The 23,977-nt window shown below is 37.9% G+C and overlaps 1 protein-coding gene across 22 annotated transcripts in view; it reads left to right on the top strand.

Annotated features, from left to right (window-relative positions):
- LOC141438818 (muscle calcium channel subunit alpha-1-like) overlaps positions 1-23,977 on the top strand; it is a 187,827-nt gene that overhangs the window by 132,778 nt on the left and 31,072 nt on the right. For all 22 annotated transcript variants that reach the window (XM_074102809.1, XM_074102820.1, XM_074102812.1 and 19 more), the window contains exons 2-16: positions 3,158-3,330; positions 10,798-11,010; positions 14,751-14,856; positions 15,275-15,414; positions 15,854-15,960; positions 16,053-16,205; positions 16,601-16,797; positions 17,236-17,339; positions 17,584-17,762; positions 18,304-18,407; positions 18,726-18,841; positions 21,426-21,528; positions 22,273-22,424; positions 22,878-23,088; positions 23,652-23,772. In XM_074102809.1, the coding sequence (XP_073958910.1) occupies positions 10,805-11,010; positions 14,751-14,856; positions 15,275-15,414; positions 15,854-15,960; positions 16,053-16,205; positions 16,601-16,797; positions 17,236-17,339; positions 17,584-17,762; positions 18,304-18,407; positions 18,726-18,841; positions 21,426-21,528; positions 22,273-22,424; positions 22,878-23,088; positions 23,652-23,772 (1,999 nt within the window). In that variant the 5' untranslated portion in view covers positions 3,158-3,330; positions 10,798-10,804. The remainder of the gene's footprint in view (positions 1-3,157; positions 3,331-10,797; positions 11,011-14,750; positions 14,857-15,274; positions 15,415-15,853; positions 15,961-16,052; positions 16,206-16,600; positions 16,798-17,235; positions 17,340-17,583; positions 17,763-18,303; positions 18,408-18,725; positions 18,842-21,425; positions 21,529-22,272; positions 22,425-22,877; positions 23,089-23,651; positions 23,773-23,977) is intronic.

The raw sequence follows: 23,977 nt of genomic DNA, 5'->3' as shown, positions 1-23,977 counted from the left end.
TTTTATTGTGAAAGGCTCCTCATGTGATACATATATCGCATCGCACCCATTTGTATCCACATAACGGTTTAGCTTTTTGTGCCTCTTCAGGGTTCCGTACCCAAAGGGTATAAACGGAAACCCTACTACTTTATACTACTTCGCTGTCCATCCGTCTGTCACCAGGCTGTATCTCAGGAACCATGATAGTTAGACAGTTGAAATTTTCACAGATTATGTATAACTGTAGTCGATATAATATATATATAACAAAAAATAAATCAGAATAAATATTTAAGGGGCCCCCATACAAGCACTTTGCTTAAGACAAGCTTTGACATGAAATATTGAGTCAAAGTCAAAATATCTTTATTCAATTTAGATTGTAACAAGCACTTATGAATGTCAAAAAATTTACCACCGGTTCGTAAAAACCTCTGTTGAGAAGAGTCTGGCAATAAACCTAGGTATATTTTGTAAACAGATTTACAATCATATTTTAGTGATATCTATACATCACAAGTATTTAACACAATTACATATTTAAAACAGTTCTCAATTCGCTATTTGGAGTAAGCACTCGCCAATGCGGATCGGAATTATTTCCAAATTTCCCTATCCATGATATAATCATTAATTTTAATAATACGCCTTATATATTAATGTCTTCTTGACAATAGATTTAAATTTTGTGTCTGTTTCTGAGTCTTGGGAAACTTCTATAACTTCATACGGTTTACCCGTTTTCGCCATATACATAGCCAGGTACCATTTCTTAGGTGTGTATAAAAAAATGTGTATAGGGTGTTATTAAAAACCTGTACTATACTTTAAACCACATTAGGGCTACTAATTACTAATATGATCCAAGTAGAAAAATACTGTGATTCGAAAAAAAAAGTTTTGTATGGAAGTGGAGTCGCAAGAAGACTTTCTAATTTCGATGTTTTCCCACTTATATCGTATTAGTAATCAGTAGCCCTAATATGGGTTACAGTATAGTACAGGATTTTTTTTATCAACCTGTAGGTATATTGAAATTTACTGTTCTCATTTTAATTAAAGCATGCATGCCTTCGCCTTCTTTTTGGGGATGCTCAACTACCAAAATGCAATGTAATACTGCAATGTTATATTTCTAGCACGCGTACATGTAGGTATAGCCGAGGAAACTGAATCACGTACTGGTACTGGGGTGGAACCGTTGTACTACCAATGTTATGTTGACATCCCATACATTTGCCAAAGAAATCATAGCGAAATAGATCACGAAAAGGTTTCACATTGGATTTAGTTTCCATGACTGTCTATGAGAAATACGGCTATTGTGGTCTTGCCAAACCAAAACATGTTTTTTTTTTAATTATACTATCAAATTATGTGCTCGTAGAACAGTTTAAACGGTCCGCACGCAGCGACGGCTAGCGCGTACACTGAGGCAACTGCCAGTTACACTCGACTTCCCCGGCCCCGCGACAATATCGGTGCCGCGTATAGTGGTGCATGTCGGTTGCCTCAGTATACGTTGTACCGATTAGCAAAACGGTGTTAGATGCATTCATATACGTCACTTTATTTCCAAAACTAATAGGAATATCCGTCCAAATTTTTGTGGTAGGTAAATAAGGAAATATTAATCACAAAATTGCAAAAAACTAAAAATCAGAAATTTGTCACTTGTACCAGTATACGTAGGAGGTATCGATGTACCGGGTTGTGCCTGTTAAAAAAAAACAAAACATTGATTGTTTTCGTCAAACTAAACAACATTAGTTCAGCGACTTTTAAAAATCATGGAGCCTTTGATTTTTCCTTTCTTCATACAAATTAAATACTGCTATCAATGTACGCCATCCTAGAACACAACTGACGTCGCCTGTCACGCTACAAACATCAAGCATTTTGCTTTACATTGCTTCTTCGAATAAACTTAAGTGTAATAAAAATTAAAAAACTAATTATTTTTAAAAGTCGCTGAACTAATGTTGTTCAGTTTGAGGAGTATGCTCTATGTTTTAATTATTTTCTCATATTACAGGCCACACCCGTTATATATATAAATAAATAAATAAATATCAGGGGACAATTCACACCAATTTTCCTAGTCCCATAGTAGCTTAGCAAAGCTTGTGTTATGGGTACTAAGCAACGGATAAATATAATTATATAGATAGATACATACTTAAATACATATTAAACACCCAAGACCCGAGAACAAACATTCGTATTTTTCATACAAATATCTGCCCCGACACGGGAATCGAACCCGGGACCTCAAGCTTCGTAGTCAGGTTCTCTAACCACTAGGCCACTAGGTCGTCAATATACATATATACAATAAAAAATCCCTGACGCTGGCATGTGAGGCGGGTAAGTGTTTAGCAGTCTATCGACGCCGTTAAACGTAACGACCGCTATATCCTCGCTGATGACGTCATCATGACGTCACTAACACCTATAACTATATTCTGCTTATGGAAGGGTTGGAACTTGTGCTTGGTCCGTCATAATCACTACCACTTTACTCGCTAATCTTGCCGCCAAGTGGGAGTGCTTTCTCTACACGTGTCCGTCTGTCTGACTGTATACCAACAAATGTGTGCGGAACCCTTGGATTCCGACTCGCACTTGACCGGATTTAATTCGTACAGTCGAGTTCATAAACTTATGAACTCGAGCGTCCCCCCCCCCCTAAAATCTAAACCGGTGGGTGGAATAATTTGAAAAAAATCAGGATGGTAGTATGTACATCAAACTTCCAAGGAAAACTATAACGGCTAAGTTTGCTTGAGTATTATTAGTAGTTTTACTCTTAAATAGCAGCCTAAGGTATAAAATATACCTAAACTTGGAAGATTCCGTATAAAATAAGAGATCCTTACAAAAATATTACTTAATTTTTCGTATGGCTACGGAACCCTATTTCACCGTCCGACACGCTCTTGGCCGTTTTTTTTTTTTTATTTGCCGCGGTTTCTCGTGGACAGCTTTCGCTGGCCAGAGTCTATTTAATACGAGATCGAGAGGGACGGTACGACACGAACTTCGATTTTCGAACTTCGGAGTAGGCCCTCAGTAGTTTCGGAGCAAATTATTGTCAGATAAACGGACAGACATGATCACATTTCCTTCCTTTTAAGGTACAGAACTCTAATAAATATTTTTCTTTTTGTTTCAGGGGACCAACATTAAGAAAGACAGCGACGATTCATACAATAACCTAGCCCTAATTTATCCCTAATCCATTTATACCCAAAACGTTCTGAACACTTTTGTCCCCATCCTGATTTATAGTGATGAGTACGGGCCGGTTGTACGGCATGACAATACGCACCTGAAAGTTTAACATAGGTAAGCTTGCATTATTTATTATAGGCTTATTTAGGGTTCTGGAGCAAAAATGGCGAAAACGGAACCCTTATAGTTTCGCCATATCTGTCTATCTGTCCGTCCGTGACTTTGCTCAGGGACTATCAATGCTAGAAAGCTGTAATTTTGCACGGATATATATGTAAACTATGCCGACAAAATGGTACAATAAAAAATACTAAAAAAAATTTTTTTGGGGTACCTCCCATAGGCGTAATAGGATGGTAGTAAGTTTTATGATTGAAGTTTTATTTGATGGTAGTAATTTTTTTTTAATATTATTAAAGAACAACCAGAATAGAAAATGGCGTGGCTTTACAATTATCAACTTCAAAAAATAGCATTTGCAATAAAACACTTAGAAAAGCAGAAAAGTTGCACTTTGCTCCCTCTCGTCAGGGAGGAAAAGTTACTTTTCTGAAGGAGAGGTGTGAAAAAATTATTCTTTGTATTGAAAGGTATGAGACTATGTCCACTAGCACGTTTCCTAACCAACCGTCGTCGTCGCGTGTCATGTGCGCAGCGTGCGCTTTGACATTCCGTTCCTGACACGATCCTACTACGGTCATGCCATGACCATGACACGGTGTAGTGAGTAATTATCTAAAGTGTAGTGGCTAACATCTAAAGCCTTAATATATATTAGTGTAATTTAAAAAGATGCACTAAATTTCTTCGTGATCGGTTTATTCAATCGTGGGTAAAATGTGCAAAAGAATGCCTATGTAATAAAACATTCGCATTTCAGAGATCAATCAATTTTTAGAAAAAAAATATAGCCATCGAAACTCTCGATGATTCCGCCAACGTCGAGGTTGAAAAATACACTCGGTTGGCGGTTGAACGGTAGCCATTTCAGAGATACAAACTTCAAATTCCAGTTTGAAGTTTAATAAGTATCACGTATTCAAACTTTCAAACTAGCTCACCACATTTTTTTATAAAGGAGTCGTCACCACTTGGTCGACAACAAAAGCACGCGTAAATAAGCGATCTCACTGCGGTAAAGGGTAATGCCTGCGTATGGGACTCTGCCAAGACAGACTTAGCGTAAGCTTTTAACCATTGTAGAGAGCTGCAGGCTAGTTTTTTTCAGCTGAACCCATAAACTTATGAAATGCATATCGTTTATTATTCTAAAATATTTAAATACTTACGAGTATGATGTATCATGGGGTCCACTTGTGTCGTATATTGCATTCCGTGCCCGACGTCTCGCAAATATGCATTGCGATTTGCATAATAATTACGTATTGGCGAAATTGTTGAAAGCTTCTTACCTAAATAAGAAATGAGTCAGGTTAGTTTTTAAATAATGAAAAAATAAAATAAATAAATAAAAAAACCTTTATTGCCACAACTTATAATTACATAAAATTACACATTGTTAAAAAAAATAAAAAAATGTGGGAGAAAAATAAAAAGTTGGGGTTTTGATTCCCTTGCGAGTTTCGAAAATTTGCGGAAATTTGCGGTATAAACGGCTGTATCTTTTGATTGCGTTGGCGTAGAAGTTTAATTTTTTCACAGCTCCAAGGGACCCTAGACCTAAGTATTTGATATAAATTTTAGGTTGGTACCTCCACGCGTTCCTTAGAAAAAGGGTCTTGACAGACGGACGGACGGACAACAAAGTGATCCTATATAAGATTGATTTTTTGGAGTATTTTTTTATTTTTTATTTCAACTCCAAATTTGTTACTTTTACGGGTATCCCGTGAAACCATATCGTATAAGGATCCTATAAGGGTTCCGTTTTTTCCTTTCGAGGTACGGAACCCTAAAAATATGACATAATTAGTTAAAGGCTGTGTTTCCACCAGATATGTGCGTGGAATGTGTTTTTCATAAACCAATAGGAACGCTTCATTTACTTATCTCGCCTCGCTCCGCTCCGCTGTTTCCACCAAAGCGGTGCTGTGCGAGGATCTCCTCGCACATCTCTGGTGGAAACACAACCTTAACGAGAGAAAGCGACGTACAAAAGCGAACGTATCGCTCAAAGAAATCTCTTTCATTAACCTTTGAACGATGACATTGTTAAAGAATATATTATGTAGTAGGTACCTATATGTTCTAGTGTTATCGGACGGTTGTTTTGTATGACGGTGGTGGGTTAATCCGAGGGCGGACGGGGTGGGGGTTAATGGAGGGGTCATGACCCTCACAGGCCTAGGTCAATGGGGGATCCTTCTGTGATTAATTGGTATCAAATTTCAAGTGTCATAGCTTCGCAGCTAGATAGTTATTGGAGTAATTAGTGCATTTGCAAAGGGTTAATAGTTGACGACCGGAAAGTGGTTAGAGAAGCTGACTATAAAGTTTGAGGTCCCGGGTTCTCACCCGGTAGGGGCAAATATTATATTTATCTTTTTTTTTTATTCGACTGGATGGCAAACGAGCAAGTGGGTCTCCTGATGGTAAGAGATCACCACCGCCCATAAACATCTGCAACACCAGGGATATTGCAGATGCGCTGCCAACCTAGAGGCCTAAGATGGGATACCTCAAGTGCCAGTAATTTCACCGGCTGTCTTACTCTCCACGCCGAAACACAACAGTGCAAGCACTGCTGCTTCACGGCAGGATTAGCGAGCAAGATGGTGGTAGCAATCCGGGCGGACCTTGCACAAGGTCCTACCACCTGCAAATTTTATCTAAAATACGAAGGTTTGTTCTCAAGTGTTGGTGAAATTTGGTATAAGCCTTGGTATAAGTATAGATAGGTGGACGTCTGAAATGGCTACTTTCTTATCCCGATATTTCGATCGTTAGCATTAGAGATCACAAAGCCGTGGATATTTTATATGCAATGTTAATAATAATAATTTATTTCGGACATAATCCATTGCTGGTTAGTAACAGTAAACATACTTACTCGTAATCTAAGGTTTAGTTACACAGAACAAATCCACGATGTAAAAAAATATAGACGTGGTTCTTTTTTAGTACTATTTAAAGTTTCTTTTATCAAATTATGTTTTTAATAGGATTTCATACGGGTCTTTATCAACTCGCATACTTGTTGAAAGTCCGAATGTAACGTTTGACAGAATGATCGTTTGTCATAACTCTTTTTTCTCTGAATCCAATTATTGTTCAGAATTGATATAAAACAAACCTTTTTTTTTCCCGGGTGAAATCTGACCAGATTATCATCAGATTTCATAAATTTCGGACCTTGCTAACATACTAAGGTTTAACACAGAAACATCTTATTATTCATTTCTAGGAATTCTTGATTTACCAAATTCATGCTAGGAACATTTGGCACGCATAACCTATTGCGGGTCACGGACGTGAATCCTTAATTTTGGAAAACCTAACCTAACCTATAGTTTTCTATAGGATGACCATTTAAAAAATCAGAAAAAAATAACGTTTCAATGGGAAGAAAATATGACAAACGATGATTCGGAAAAACAATACGGTATGACTAGCGAAGAGTATGCGAACTTTGGCGCTGCCGGCCGATTCAGTTTCCTTGACTGTAGCAATTTAAGCCACGCCGGAAATCTCGATTGGTTTTATTGAATCGTAAAAAGTCAATCGGCCGAGTAATCATCATTAAAACTAACGAATAAGACGCGTGCTTGTTTCTATTAAATAGCTAAGCGCCCGGTGTATCACGATTACCACATGATTTGACCCACGCAAGTGTGAGGGTAGATAGAGCTCGTTTTACACAATATTAACATCCATCCACAACTTGTATTAGTCTACTTGTGATTCACACTCATTCTTTGTAATCCTACTATTAATTAACTAAATAATTTCTTTGCTCACCCGCGACCTTATGATAGTTAAGTTTATGCAAGTTCCTCCACCTCCACACTGTAAGAACACACACAAACCCATTTATCACCACCACCACACTACAATAGTGTTTCCGCTCAGGACCAGTGTAGTGCGCTCTTTTAAGCATATTCGCAACACAAAATTTCATCATCATCATCCCAGCCTATATATGTCCCACTGCAGGGCACAGGCCTCCCCTCGGAATGAGAGGGCTTGGGCAGTAGTTCCCACGCGGGCCCAGTGCAGATTGGGAACTTCACACTCACCGTTGAATTGCTTCGCAGCTTTGTTGTGCAGGTTTCCTCACGGTGTTTTCCTTCACCGTAAAGCTCGTGGTAAATTTCAAATGTAATTCCGCACATGAATTTCGAAAAACTCAGAGGTGCGAGCCGGGGTTTGAACCCACGATCCACTGCTTGAGTTGCCATAGGTCAAACCACTCGGCCACCACGGCGCCCAAAACAAAACACAAAATTTGCTTCTCCATAATTCCCTCTATTTTGATCAAAAAGGAAATACCAAGAGTTCCCGAACATTATATTACGAAAATACTGCAAAGTAACCAGCACTCGAAGCCGTAACATTGATGAGGCATTACGAACCAAAAGACAAGGAGATAGAGTTGTGGTTTCCGTAAACATTCCAAGCAGATTTCGAAGTTCAATGGCTCATATTTTATATTTAGTACGGAATCGGCAAACGCCGCAGTAGAATCAGAAAATCAGTAGCGCAACTAAATTGACCTGACCTAGTATCTTTGTTTTAATGTGCTTGATTTAGGACCTGTTTTACCACTCATTAGGACAGACATTGTGACAGTGATGCTGTCTCTGTTTGTTTTATCTGCATAAAGAGAGACGGCATCACATATCTTTCACAAAATTAATCAATGAGTGGTGAAACCTGCCCTTAGAGTTCTTAATAATCATGTAGTTTAATACTGTACGAGTATTTATCATTAACTCAATCCGAATAATTTTCGAAGATGTTTAAAGGTTTTTTTGATTGTGGTTTAATTGTCAATGTGTATTTAGTGTACGGCATCAACTAGATACATCTTTAATCAAAAATTCCAATCATAAATCTTTCCATAGGTATTCTGTTAAACACTTAAACCAAACCCTGTTGCAATATTTATAAACTCTTGACGTGTTTTTAAATAAATAATAATATGTAGTTAAAATGGAAAATATGACGACTAAATCAAGTACGTAGATACATTTCTGCTTAGGAACAATTGCATAACATACGCATATTATTATTGTACGTACCTATACGTATGTACATTTATATTATTGGTAACAATAATATCAGAAGTCCCAGCTAGATCATTATTGTATGATCCTAATTTTCTTCCTTGAGGTGCTTCACTTATTTACTACAGCACTAACTGTTATTTTAGCCAACTGTGCACAACGATTTCTAGCAGGCATGCGTAATATTTTTTTCATCAATATTTCATTTCATTACATCTACATGCGCTTTAGATTCGTGCTCTGATGTTTATGATCTAAGATCCGAAAATTAAAAAGTCTGCACCGGTCTGATAATATTATTATAATGAAATGTATTTTATAGTAAATTTAGTATATTAGAAAATATATTAGAAATGGATTTGCTAAAAAAATCCTGGACAGGCTATATTTAATTATTAATAAAAAAATACATTTTTGTTGCATTATCAAGATAATAAGAAACTTTTATATTGACTTAAAGTATAAAATCTATAGAATACGTAGACGTTGGGTTTGCTGCCCAGGATTTTTTTAGCAAAACCATTTCTAATATATTTTCTAATATACTAAATTTATTATAAAATACATTTCATTCTATTATCAGACCGGTGAAGATCTTTTCAAGTTCGGATCTTCTACTATTAAGATAGGTATTTATTAGGTACTTATGCCGTGCTCGATTTTAAAATAGGAATAGAACGGACACCTCTGATCTCTTCCCGTGGCTTGGGTGTTGTAAAAGACGATTAAGGAACCTAATGTGCGAACGGGCAGCAGCGCTCTCTATTGCCAACTATAAACTTCGGATTCTAGATGATAGTGCCTGAGCATTATGATTATTATATAATATTGCTATACTACTGCTATTTTTGACTTTCGTTAACGTTGAGGGAATATTTAACAGGTCAAATGAAGTTAATTTCTCCAATACACTAGTCACCCAACGCTTACTGTTTAAAAATACGTAATGCACAGTGAAATAATAATAATAATGTAAATTCTGAAATAATGGTTTTTTTTAAGTTTGTTACTAAAGTATTGTAATTCACACATAATTTTTGGTCTACTTTATTTTTCACACCAATGTCACTCATTAAATTTGAGACTTTCCTCAAAATGTATCTAACTTATTTCAACAAATGAGTCAATAAGGCATTATATTTTATATTGTCTATAGTTTTTTTTGTATTGTATATTGTTGTGTTGTGTGTGTTGTATGTTGTATTAACTGAGGCTAGAAACAATAATTTGGCTACTTTTAAAATTTACACCCGGTAATTAATTTGAATGTTTTTTTTTCGATTTGGCCAAAAAGTAAATTGCCATGTAGTATCTTACAATGACCGACCGCCGCCTGTCGAAGTTAACAGAAATCAAGAAATACATTGTATAACAAGAAAATATTATTCTACATGGTTACCAACACACCAACAGTCTAAATAAAACCGACCCAACGTCGGAATACATTAAAACTAAATGCGCTCGGTTTGGCAGCAGGAAGCGGATGATAAACTTCCCTGTCACTGTTTACTTACTTTATTAATTAGTGAATTATTGGAAATTCTGAACGGGACAGTTCCTGGTATTGTTGACTGCGATGTCAGTAAAGAACTGGGACCATGAAGTGAACTAGATTCATTATGCTTTTATTTTGTACCTTTCCGCGTCGAGACCCTTGGTCCGTGGGGCCCTGGCGCACTGAAGATTCAAAGATCTATCAAAGAGACTCCGAGATACCACAGGAGACCGAAGAGCTGGCAGTTTCCTCGCTCAACGCATCAGTCTTGCGATCCAGCGGGGAAATGCTGCCAGCATCTTTGGTACCATGCCGCAGGGTCCATTTTTAGATTTATTATAGTTTTAGTTTATTTAATTTTATTGTACCTAATATACCTTTTTTATAGTTGTACCTGTATTGTTCTGGAAATAAAGTTTTGTATTTCGATCGCATGTATGTCTAATTCTGTGGTACTACCTACTCTGTCACGTAAACGGCGGGACAGTTTTCAATAACTATATGAGATATCATTAGATTCGTCAAAACTGTGGGAGAAACCCCCATAAGATTATAATATTTCGAAATGGCGTCCGCGAAAAAAATGTGGGCTGGAAATTTCGTTCGAAAATACCTTATTAGTTTTTTTATGTTTTTCTTGAGTTTTTCTTTTTGTATTTTTTTGTGTATAATTAGAATTTTACAGTGCATTGGTTTTCTAAATGTAATTTTTTATTGATAAATAAATTAATACAGATTTTTTTATATTAACAATAGCTAACGAAGCTAATAATTAGCCCATTCAAAAAAACCGCCATTTTCCAAAAAAAAGTACACATTTTATAAAACAGGTATATTATTTACCTTCACATGGACACACACAACCTTTCTCTTTTATATCTAATCCCATGTTTGTTCCAGCGACACAATGAGCGCGCCGGAGCCCGAGGCGCCCCCGGCGGCGCCCGCGGGTACCCCCGAGGCGCCGGACGGGCCGCTGATCCCCGCGCCCGCGCCCCGCAAGGCCCCCCGCCGCGGTCCCAAGGTGCTCCAGGAGAGGCCGAAGCGGGCCCTCTTCTGTCTGACTCTGAAGAATCCGCTTAGGAAAGTCTGCATCGATATTGTGGAGTGGAAGTATCCTTTTGATAGAAAGCACACCTATATACTCGTTAACTGACTTGTTTTACAAACTTTCCGTCGGATTGACTTGTGGTATACATAATTGTGAGTTAATAATGCAAGTACAGTCAGTAAAAAGTACAGTCAGCAAACAAACCTGTATTAAAAACGCCCCTCTTCCCCACTGGGCACACAGGGCACGTGCCCAGGGCCCCGCGATGCATTTGTGCCCCCTAGTCCCTACCCTACTCCATTACCAAACGATAACCGATAGCTACTCAACTCTTGCTCAGGCTTACCGCATGCAGCATGTTGTGCCCAGGGCCTCTAATAGGTGAAAGACGGCCCTGATTTAAAAAAATAACAGAAACTTACGATAACTTGACGCCGGAACAACTTTTGACTGTCTGCAATCATCTCCACTTTCCATCAAGTAGGATAGGTACATTGTAGCTGGAAGGTTTCTTTAAAAGAAAATTAATGAAATGCTTTTATTTCAGAAAACATGATTCATGCAGTAAATCCCACTAATACTTATAATAAATGCGAAAGTTTGTAAGTCTGTTTGTTTGTTACTTCTTCACGTCTAAACCGTACAGGTACTCGTAATTTGCGTCGTATACAGATAGTTTGCGTCCCGGGGAAGGACATAGGATAGTTTTTATCCCGGAAAATTGCATAGTTCCCGCGGGACAGCCATAAACGAATTCTACGCGGACGGAGTCGCGGGAAACAGCTAGTTTATAATATAAATTTAGGATATAGATAAAGCTAAATTAGTATTCGCGTGACGTATTTAAAAAGTTAATCGCATTAAACCGATATAGTGAGCTAATAGAATATAATCGATTATTTTTAAAGCATCAGTTCACCGGGTTTTGGCGCCTTGCCCAGTAGGTGTCACTGAGGCGGCAATGTCCGCAAATATAATTTGATACTTAGTGCATTTTCACGGAATACATGTGGAACATCTGCTCGAAAGAGAGATGACCATTGAAAATCTTTGACACAGTAACAACAGAAACAGTTGTGCTGCAACCAGGCGTGAACAGACTTACCTACAAACTTACGCATTAAAGTACCGAGTCAACCGACAGATGTGAATTTTAGTTGAGAGAGCTCGAGCCCCTAAGAAGGACAGGGGATTATTTTTATCCCGAAAAATTGTAGGTACACCTGATACTAAATAATAAGTTCCATATTAATGGACATGAAAGTGTCACTTATTTAATAGAATTGATTGATTGACACCGTCGTATTTCGATTGAGATTCGACTTTTCCTGGTGAAAAAATATGCACTTTACATCTGTAGAGTCGAACAAATTGAATCATGTCATGACCAAGGGTGGAAACTTTGCGCTACTAATGTCACGTTGACATCTTATACTTTTATCAAGGAGATCATAATGAAATTGATTATTAAAAGGCTCCACCCCGGGTCATGATTTAATTTGTTGGACTGTACACATGTTACTACTCTTTTTAGGTACCTAAAGATTTCTTTCGCATTCCGACGTGTAAGCTCATCACAAATCCATCAGTACGCACATTGATTTATAGACAGACAGCAGAACGTGTTAATACCGCTAACGTTTTATCATCGTCATAAATTTTAAAACTGTAAAAAGCGTTTTAGCAAGATTGAATGAAAATAAACATGTTCCATCTGACTTTGTAATAAAATAAAAGATGTTGTATAGCTTTCGTTAAAGTTTAATCTGACATTTGATTTCTTAGAAACAAAAGTTTATGACAATTTTTTATTTAACTTTATTCATCTTCAGTTCATATGTATAGATCTACACTCATAGTCAAAATACCATAAACGGGACTTATCACGCTATTTTTACACGAGTAATATTTACCTCGACGTTTCGGCAACGTTACAGTTGCCGTGGTCACGAGTAGACTGAAGTGTACCCCACACTTGACTATGAGTGAGAATCACGAAAGTTTAAAACGTTAGATCTACACTGTCTTCAAATCTTTGAAATCTAATTTTAGCCAGTTGACATGAAAGGTTTAGATGTGGGGCTTAGACAAATGAAGGATTATGGTGAGAATGTGAGTACAATTAACAAAATTACAGTTTAAAATTATGTGATAACTTTTTTTTTTGTAATAATAAGTCACGTGTCAGGTAATAGTATAGTAATATTAAAGTAATCAAAATACAATAGATTGTCAGCCAAAAATAAAGTTTCAATGTTAAATTAGTACCTACAAGGTAAATTTAAGAAAAATAATAAAACTTTGTAAGTAATAGCAACATTTAAATAATGTCATTGTAATAATAATAATAAATCACACAACGCAAAAATGGCGTACGTTAACCTATCAAGCTAAATATCAAAATACAGGCAATCGTAATAATAAAATGATAACGATGCAGCAGGTAGGTACCTAAAGCTTAGTTACAAGAAAATAAATATCTTATACAATAAAAGAATACGAGTAAGTATCGAAATATAAATGTAAAAAGTCGTCAACATAAGTATCGCTTAAGAAATTTCTAACTTGCAATTGAAAAACTTCTCGACTCGCTGTCAAAATCAAACGCTATGGTTTCCTTCTCGGACTGCAAACAACGAGTCATTTCATCCGGCTTTACAACGTTTGCTAAACAGGAAACATTGTTTCCGAATATTTTTTTAGGTTTCCTGTTATAACGTCCAATTACATCACAAAATAAAATACCTATCACTTATGACAGGACTTGCCTTAAGCGCAGTTTAGACCTTCTAGACGCCTCTGAATGTAATGTTCACACTAAACTAGTCGAAGAACCATCATGGAGTTAATAAATAAAGTGGTAACATCACAGACTGACCCCCCCCCCCCCTAACAGAAAAGTATCGTTGTTGCACTGCACAGATGCTGAGTGTTGTTAATAATTGTTTGGTGTTTTTTACTTAGACTTAAATAACTTGACTATTTTGGTTGAAGACCATTTGGGATTGACGCTTTTGATTATAAACATATCCCATACGTGACACAAAGGACCTCACGTTAGCAACGCCATCTAGTGCAACCCACTTATGAGATAACCTTCATATTTGTCGATTTTCGTATTTCGTATTTCTAGATATAGCGATTGAAACGTTTCGTGGCCTTACCAGCTTACCCTTTCCACCATTTTATTGCTATGGACACTGACTCACGTTCTAGGATTGTTAAACAGAATGCGTTACACGTTACACCGTTCTGTTTGAAGTTATTGTTTAACATTTCCGCTCATTCATTGACACTTGGCGAGCGTCCAGTTCCGCGTATATTTCTCGTATAAAACATTGTTGAACATGTAATTTACGAGTTCAAGGTACGGACGTTAAACTGTGTTACATTGGGTGTTTCTTAATTAAAAACTCGGAGTTAAGATTGTCGAGTTCACCAACATCTTTATAGACCGAATTACAGTTGAGGAAACTGAACTGCATACCAGGGTATGGTATTATACTCCTATAATGATCCTCAACGAATATTATTTCTCTACCAAATTTCAAATCTCTAGGTCTACCTATAAGGTTTAGGTAGTGCAATGTCTGTCAGTCTTTCAGTCATGTTACTCCTACAGGTGTGAGAGTAATATTACTAGCCATTTATTACTACTTAGGTTAGTTAGGTATGCAGTGGCGGCCAAAAGATTAATAAGGTCACAAACTTTATAGCAAGCGCGTGTTCACCATATCCCTAAGCAATCCTGTGTGCTACTGGCTTTCAATTATTTCCAAAATTTCCTGAACTTCACCCCCAGACCCTTCGAATGGATGATCCTGACCACGATCTTCGCCAACTGCATCGCACTTGCCGTATTCACGCCGTACCCCAACAGCGACTCCAACTACACCAACTCTGTTCTGGTGAGTTCCAACTCTTCATATTTCAGGAGTTAGCATTTGGCGAGTGCGATTGCCGGTTCGAACAGGGGATTATTCAAAAATCTTTGCATGCATTTGCAGGGTCTCCAGGTGTGTCCCCAAAATATTGTTTTAATGTTTTGTATGGATGTATCCGTTTTGTTACGAAAATTATTAAGAAAAATGCGTAACAAAACGGACACATCCATACAATATTTTGGGGACACATCTGGAGACCCCGTTTTTCCAGCTCGGAATCATGGACTCAGTCTACCTTCCAAATTTTGTTGAAATCGGAGAGATAAACTCAGGGTACAACGGTAGATAAAAATGCCCCAATACCAATCTCGGAACACTAGGGATCCGCGGAAGCTTTTTTAGGACACGCTGGTCTTATTAATCATTATTTTTCGCCTTGCAGGAGAAGATCGAGTACGTATTCCTGGTAATCTTCACGGGGGAGTGCGTGATGAAGATCTTCGCTTACGGCTTTGTGATGCACGCTGGTTCCTACCTCCGGAACGGCTGGAATTTGCTCGATTTCACCATCGTCGTCATCGGGTTTGTCAATTTAGTCATTTTTCTTCACAATAAATTTATTATCCATGGCTAAGAACTATGTGTTGATTTTTGACATTAATTACTAACAAATGAAGCTGTATAAATGTGGCAATATGGTACTTAGCAATTAGAAATAATAAAAGTATTGGTCACACTTAAGTATTACTACTCTTCCTTGTATGTATGTACTATAGCAAATTATATCATGACTATTCAATAGTAAAGGTAGCTTTAGGTTTCTTTTATATCCATCTCTATAATATCTAACCAAATATCCCTTGTGCCGCTAATTTGGCCGGTTGTCTTTCTCTCCATGCTAGAACACTGCTGCTTGGTAGAAGGATTAGTGAGTAAGATAATGGTAGCGATCCAAACAAACCTTGCACAAGGTCTTATCGTAGAAGTGGTCATTAAAGCTTTATCCTCTTTTTAATTACAGTATGGTGAGCACGGTGTTGTCAAGTATATTCAAGGACGCATTCGACGTAAAGGCTCTGCGAGCTTTCAGAGTGCTCCGACCCTTGAGGCTCGTGTCCGGAGTTCCTAGTAAGTCGTCTATGTAAACAGCACGAAAGACCGAAAACACATTTGAGACTAATCGAGGGTTCTTATCTCTAACTCTTACCATCGTGTCGCAGGTCTTCAAATCGTGCTGAATTCTATCCTCAAGGCCATGATACCGCTCCTCCACATCGCGCTGCTCGTTATCTTCGTTATCATCATCTATGCGATTATCGGCCTCGAGCTGTTCTCAGGAAAGATGCATAAGACCTGCTATAATAAATTCACCAGTAAGTTCATCATCTCTTTAGCCTATTGCTTTTATAGTTTTTCTTACAATTAATTCTAGTTTTGTGTTTTATTTCACTGAAATGTGTTTAGTTTCATGATTAGATAGTATTAGGATAAATCGGTTGCATTTTCAATTAAATGCTGTAGTTTTTGATGAAAACTATAGAAAATGTACACATTTCCCTACTAACGCTGCAGCCACATCTTGCTGTCACTTCTATAGCTAATGATGTAAAATTTTAGATGACAACTACCCTTTTTTCCCAAAAATTACTGAATTAAAAGCCAGGGACGGTCCGACTAGTTTAGATCTTTACTACTTTTCCTTCTTTAAAGTATTGTTATTATTTTTCTAGTTCCTTGATATCAATACTTTGTTATCTCTACTTTATAGGTGAGATGATGGAAGCCCCCCACCCGTGTGATGCAGAAAACGGCTTCAACTGCTCCTCCCTCGGCGATGACATGGAGTGCCTTGAAGGTTGGATCGGCCCCAACTTCGGCATTACTAACTTTGACAACTTCGGGCTCTCCATGCTCACAGTGTTCCAATGCATCACGCTCGAAGGCTGGACTGATGTCATGTACAACGTGAGTTTGGTCGATATCACCACTATTATCTTTTTATTGAGTAACACATTAACTTTTCGAGGAGCTTCGTTACAAGTGACAGTTTGATAAATGATTGTCACATGCGTTACTTTCCAAAGATCCATATCAATGAAATGTTATACACTTGCAAAACAGCTATGTGTTTCATGCAAAATCCTGTCCTCCTTCACTTACACATAAATCAACAAAATACGTCTCACAGACTCAGTGTCAACGATACAATTCAACACAATAAACACAATTTATGAGGAAGTAAGGGATAATTCCTGCATCAAACATGTCTTTGTCGCACATACGTAGCTGCCTAGTAGGTGTGCAAGCAAGGTAAAAGAATGCAATTCAAAATGGTTTTCTCTGATTCTGGTTATGTATTTGGATTCTTATTACTTTAACATCTTGTTGCATTTTCTATTATAGATCCAAGACGCAATGGGCAACAGCTGGGAATGGATATACTTCGTATCAATGGTCATTCTGGGTGCATTCTTCGTTATGAACCTAATTCTCGGTGTGTTATCTGGGTATGTATAGTATCACATAGTTTACACTCACGGTAGACAGTTTATATTAGTACCCGAGTGTTCCAGCGTTCTTTGGAGTGTCTAATGTTTCAGGAATTTATCTCTGGACCATCCATTAATTACGTCACTCCAATTTTAATAATTTTGTACCCTCTCTATTGTGAAGCATAATTTTGTGGATGACTTCTTAGCTTTACAGCAGTACCTTTAGATTTTTCTTGATCAAAACCTTTAATCTTTCCAGAGAGTTCTCCAAAGAAAGAGAGAAGGCCAAGAACCGTGGGGACTTTCAGAAACTTCGGGAGAAGCAGCAGCTGGAAGAGGATTTGAAGGGATACCTCGACTGGATCACGCAGGCGGAATACCTCGAACCGCTGGCGGATCAGAACGATACTGCGGATCAGATGAGGGAGTATAATATAGGTAACCTGATGAGAAATTTCATGTAAGCTATGTTATAAAATGATCACCAGTTCAAAGTGGAGTGAAGTAGTTTGATAAATAGCTGCAAGGATAAACTGATAATCTGTATTGTACAATTTCAGTATTTGATGAGATATGTTACATACAGATGTACATATAGGTAATTTATTATTTGATCTGTTAAATATAATTTTACCAGTTCACTCTCTCACTTTATTTGTTCTCTCTGAATTATTTTTCTACTTCTTATTGTCCTTTACCTGCTACTTACCTTATTAATATTATAAATGCGAAACTGAGTTTGTTAATTTGTTCTTTAACGCTACAGCCTGAAAAGCTTTTGGTAGTATCTATCTCGCAACACAAACTATGGAAGCGAATTTCATTCTTTAGCAGTTCACATTAGGAGACATGAAGAGAACCGCTTCGTGCTTCATGATATTGTGCCAAATCTCAAAAAAGAAGAGTAATAAATAGGTATTACTCGATTTTTTTTTAATTGACTAGTAATCACTAGTCAAAAGACTTCTTGCTGTTTTAGGTCAAACAACAGAGAACCACGACTCATCCGACCATTTAGGAGTAGAGCTCAATGAACCACCGAAAAGCTGCCTTTGCAAACTTTGGAAACAAGATTTTGATAAAGTAAGTTCAATGTACAGTCAAGAGCATAATATATACGTTTCCAAGACGTCAAAAGTATCTATTCACCTTTATGTCACTAACCATAAGTTAAAACCCACTGGATTGGGTAAAATTGTATTGCATAATATCAGCAATTATACCATATACATACATACAATTTATGGCTCGTATAAATAAAGTAATAAATAGGTCGATGAATTATATATTTAACGCTATGTCCTCAACTGTACAGAGGTTTATATTAATACGACCCTTTATCTTTATAATTATTAACAAATATTTTGTTAGACAAACTTATAATATCTTGCTGTTCTGCAGATTAATCGTCGCATGAAGCGAGGCTGCCGCAAGGCAGTGAAGTCGCAGACGTTCTACTGGCTGATCATTCTACTAGTCTTCATGAACACAGTGGTGCTCGCCAGCGAGCATTACCAGTTAGTATCATACTAGAGAGACAAAACGAGAGAGGGAGAGCGTAAGAAAGAAAGAGAGAGATTTATTATGTCAGTTATTTTGGTTTTCATATGTACTTATGTCTTGTAAACTCACACATAATTAATTGTCTGTGTTATTTTTTTTAAGAACAAACTGTTGGGTTGTAGCGAAATGTGTTTATTGTGTTTATTTTTTAGCTTTGACATCTGTTTTAATGGTTGGCCAAAGAGTTCTGTCCTGAAAACTTCCAGACACGAAGACATCTGGACCAAAGTGAAAGCTGCCTTGTTTCCATTTTGAGTAAAAGTGCATGGTGGCCATACCATGTTTTGCTCCTAAAATATTCAGACAAATTGACCTGGTGGCACAAACGTTTTGTACTTTTTGACAGTGTTACATCTCAAAAGGATCTGTTACCCAATGAAATAACTTGCATATTACAATAGAGTTGTAATTAACAGACGTGTGTGGTGACACTGGTTGCCTGAACTAGGGATGCCCTGTGTGTCAGGTCACCAGGTCTCCGACCCTCAGATGCCCGCAACTATTGACTATAAATAGATAAGGTGCTTTAGGGTAATTCCGTAAACGGGGTTATTCATTTATTTAAAATTTCTCCTAACGTGTTGATGTTTAACCACTGGCAGCACTTAAATGGACGCCCCATTTACCGCTCCTCGCGTCTCTCCAGATGATGCGAGGCGCTGACATCGGTTGGACGTGCAATATATATTTTTTTGGGTCGAGTGCATTTTCGTGCCAAAAAGTTAAATACGAAATAACCCAACACCGCTAACTCTAAAACCTGATAAGTTACAAGATTGAACTATTAATGTTATGACAATAATCGTTTTTTGCGAATGACTGTGTCAGTCTAAAAGGCTAGCTATAGTTTAATTTTTTTTCCCGAATTACCCTTTAGGGTTATTCCAGTGAAGTGATTCCCGAAATAACCCCAGCTTACTTTAGTATGGTAATTGTCTGAGGTATTCAAACTTTCAACTTTTCAAGATTTACATTTTTTTATTTGTGGTGCCAACCTCCATCTATGGACCCCAAGCCAACCTTACCTGCCCGTGGTGCACTCTGCCGTCTGACAGACTAGGCTCTGGCAGCTGGCTGATTGCGGCATAGCGCAGCCAAAATCGGCACAGTTAAGTCCCGGGCCCCGGATTGGCTGCAGCATCGGCGGTGCAATAAACTGTGCCCTACGATCGCCAACTCGCATGCCCAGTGTGGGGATTATGGGCAAACCCCTACCAGAATTAAGCGCACGGCAAAGAGATGGCCCCCAGTTCCCGGTCGCCCCGCTATTCCTTGTCATAGTAGCGTTCATGGTAACGGTAGGGCAGAGGATGCTAAGAATCCGGTCGATCCAAGGCTACCTAAGTAAACTGACCCGGCTACCTAGAACGGACGGACTTTTAGGACTCTTCTAGCGCAGTTGGAAGTGGAGCTGGAGAACATAAGGGTGGCATATTCAGGAGTTAAGTGAAATACATAAAGAGGGCACCATCATCTTAGACTCGGGCCACTTCTGTACTTCCGCGAGGATGATCAAACATCACAGGGTGGCGTAGGGTTCCTTGTTAATAGATCCCTCTCTAACAACATTAAAGAGATCTCCAGTGTGTCGAACAGGGTAGCGTACCTGATACTTCGGCTATCAAAACGATGTAGCATGAACTTTATTTAGTTGCTTGCATACTTGCTTCTTTGAAATGATTATGGTTCACGCGAGCGAAACATGCTCACTTGCAAGCTTGCTTAAATGTTTGCTTGCATGCTTGCTTGCTTGCATACTTGCTTGCAAGCTAGCTTAAATGATTGCTTAAATGCTTGCTAGCATGCTTGCTTGATTGCTTGCTTCATTGAATGTTTATGATTCACGCGAGCGTAGCCGCGGGTAAAATCTAGTTCAAAACATTAAAGTGACATGGCATTTCTAATTGTTTATATACTTACTAGTATATTCCCGGCTCGCTCCTCTCCCCTATTCTGCTATTCGGGGCGGAGACAAAATCTACAATCACACATCAAAGATCATAATAATCTGTCCAGCTGTTCAAGAGTTATAAATGGTGTAACTAATCCAGCTTTGTTCTATAATATATGTAGATTTAATATTCCTTTGCGGCAATTTTGAGAACCACATTGCGTTTGTGGGTATTTCGGAATACAGATATTGAAAAAATCTGTAACTGTGGATATTACTAACGAAATAAAAAATAAAAATGAATGGGTAATTTCAGCCTAAAAAGAAATATGAACCTTGAGCCAAATTATAATAAAGTCCACCTTTCAATAACACGCAGAATAACCCGCTATATTCGAAATAGCCCTGTGCAAAAAAATAAGTAACTAGTTTTTGAATACAATATTTCCATAAATCGATCATATTTTAGAAACTTTTTTATATAGTATATAAGATCGATTAGTGGAAACGACAGAAATATCCTAAGACTTTAAATATAATTTACCAACTCGGAGTAATTAACGAAGTCATGTCAACTCATCAAATCCCGTGGAATTACTAAAGCAGATAATCAAACATAAAGTAGTATACATCACTTTTTTTTTCAGGCAACCAGAATGGCTGGACTATTTTCAAGAGTATGGGAACGCATTTTTCGTCGCTCTGTTTACAATAGAAATGTTAGTTAAAATGTACAGCTTAGGTTTACAAGTGAGTACAAACACTATAATTATATCTTTTATTAAGCACTAGCTTTTGGGCCGCGGCCGCGGCCACACCGCTACTTAAAAAACGGTTTAACCTATTGCTTTATTAGTAATTAGTTTACAGTTGATTCGGGGGACATGAGCAGGACTATTCCTACCAGAGGGCTTACTCCGAAATTCGAAAATCGAAGTTCGTATCGTACTGTCGACCCTCTCACACTCGTATTAAATAGTATAAGTGTCAGAGGGACGGAACGACACGAACTTCGATTTTCGAATTTTGTAGTAGCCCCGCAAATGCAATTTACCATCAGCCAAATATGTGGTCTACCACCCTAAAGTTGATAATCGTTTGCATGCCATAAAACAATGCCAATAGACATGTCTGTCAACTTGAAAGTTCGACTTTAGCGACATATTCATTTGATAGGAACTTGTTTAAAAATTGATAGACCACTTATTTGCCCTGGCTTATAGTACCATTATAAGTGAGATTAACTTTATTTTATTTTAAATGTTTTACTAAGTGCAGCGTAACACTCGACACGTACAATCAAAAGTATGGGGGTTTTACTTAAACATGATGAAACTTTTTGTTAGTGGCCGTTGGCACCTGATTGCCTTGGACCTAGACGAAGATTTCACTTTATGCACTAGAACATAAAAAGTGATTTTATGTCGCCTAGGTCCAGCATAAATACGAAATTTACGGGCATGAGAAGAGAAAATAAACATGTGTTATTCCCAGGGTTACTTCGTGTCGTTATTCAACCGCTTCGACTGTTTCGTGGTGATCGGGTCCATCAGCGAGATGGTGCTCACCAAAACCGAGGTGATGCCGCCTCTTGGGATCTCGGTGCTGCGATGCGTCCGGCTGCTGAGGGTCTTCAAGGTTACCAAGTAAGAGAAATTTAACTTTCACGAGAGTTGTGCTCATACCTTGTTCATACACCAGTGAATGGAAAACTGAAGATGAAGGTGTTGTAAGTAACATTTATTTTGAAACCAGTTTCGCCGGAAATGCACGCAACGCATTTAGATATAATTGGAAATCTTACAATTTTTGGTATAGTCTCTGTTATAATAACTAATAACTTCTGAGAACTTCACTGTCACATATACAATGTGCTACCTAGCGTAAAGTAGCTGAAAGATAATTAGCAGAATGTTTAAATTAATAGTTGGGAAACTACAGCCTTCGCAATATCACATTGTAAAATTGACTCTATCGTATATAATCTGTAATAGTCCGATTTGCATCGTCGAAAAGGATGAAATCTATGGGTCCATTTTTTTTATCGGCTTTAATTACAATCATAGTAGAATTGTGTAAAAAGAATATATTTTACACAGGTACTGGCGCTCCCTTTCCAATCTGGTAGCCTCTCTCCTCAACTCCATCCAGTCGATCGCGTCGCTCTTGCTGCTGTTGTTCCTCTTCATCATGATCTTCGCGCTCCTGGGGATGCAGGTCTTCGGAGGGAAGTTCAACTACGACCCTGTGGAGGAGAAGGATCGGCATAACTTCGACTGCTTCTGGCAGGCGCTGCTGACTGTCTTTCAGGTTAGATAACTATTTTGATGAAGTCTGTATCCACAAACTAAAACCAATTGCCTATCTACTCTGCGGCCCTGAGTATAACCGCGACATCAGTGTGAAAGATGTTTAAGTAAAACTTGTACATACTTCTTTATGTTATGGAAAAAGTTTTACTCTTCATTATTGAATATGTTTGTCAGCATAAACATTCACTTGATTCGTGTAACTAGAGCTACCAACTTTATGCACCTCTAAATTGCTTGAGGTAGCTCTGGCTACATGGAGCAGTAAGTGATTAAAGAACTAGACTGGAAAATGTAAGCCGAGACCTTAAATTCGATTCCCATTTGGAGGCAGATATTATATGCATGAAGAATATGAACTTTTGCTTTCAACTCTTTGATGTATTTATGTATTTGTATTTCTCTACGTAAGTAAAGCTTATCCATTCCCTGATACCTGGTAGGTGGTAGCTTATCTTAGTTTTGGACTAGATCAATAGATACATACATCCGTTGTCTAATGATATTTATTATTTATCCAAATAAATATTGCCGATTTTCACGTGAGCTTTGTTTATTCGACAGATATTAACGGGTGAAGATTGGAACGCAGTAATGTACGAAGGCATCAAGGCGTACGGCGGCGTCGGCTCCGTCGGTATCGTCGCTTGCATCTACTTCATCATCCTCTTCATCTGCGGCAACTGTATCTTTTTTACAATTGATTTATTTGTATTAGTGCTATACACAAAATGAATCGAGCTCCCATAAAACTATTTCAGCCAATAGTTTCCAAGTCGCAATTCCAACGAGTTCCTGGATACTCTGAAAAGCTTCCGAGAAGCCATTGGCTAGGGGTAGTACAAAATTCAGCATTATGGTGAAATTTGGTAAGGTCCATAGCATTGGAG

Source organism: Choristoneura fumiferana, chromosome 19 (genome assembly GCF_025370935.1).
Source record: "Choristoneura fumiferana chromosome 19, NRCan_CFum_1, whole genome shotgun sequence".
Taxonomy (NCBI): domain Eukaryota; kingdom Metazoa; phylum Arthropoda; class Insecta; order Lepidoptera; family Tortricidae; genus Choristoneura; species Choristoneura fumiferana.
The sequence above is the reverse complement of the archived record's forward strand: the minus strand, read 5'-3'. Positions and strand labels throughout refer to the sequence as shown.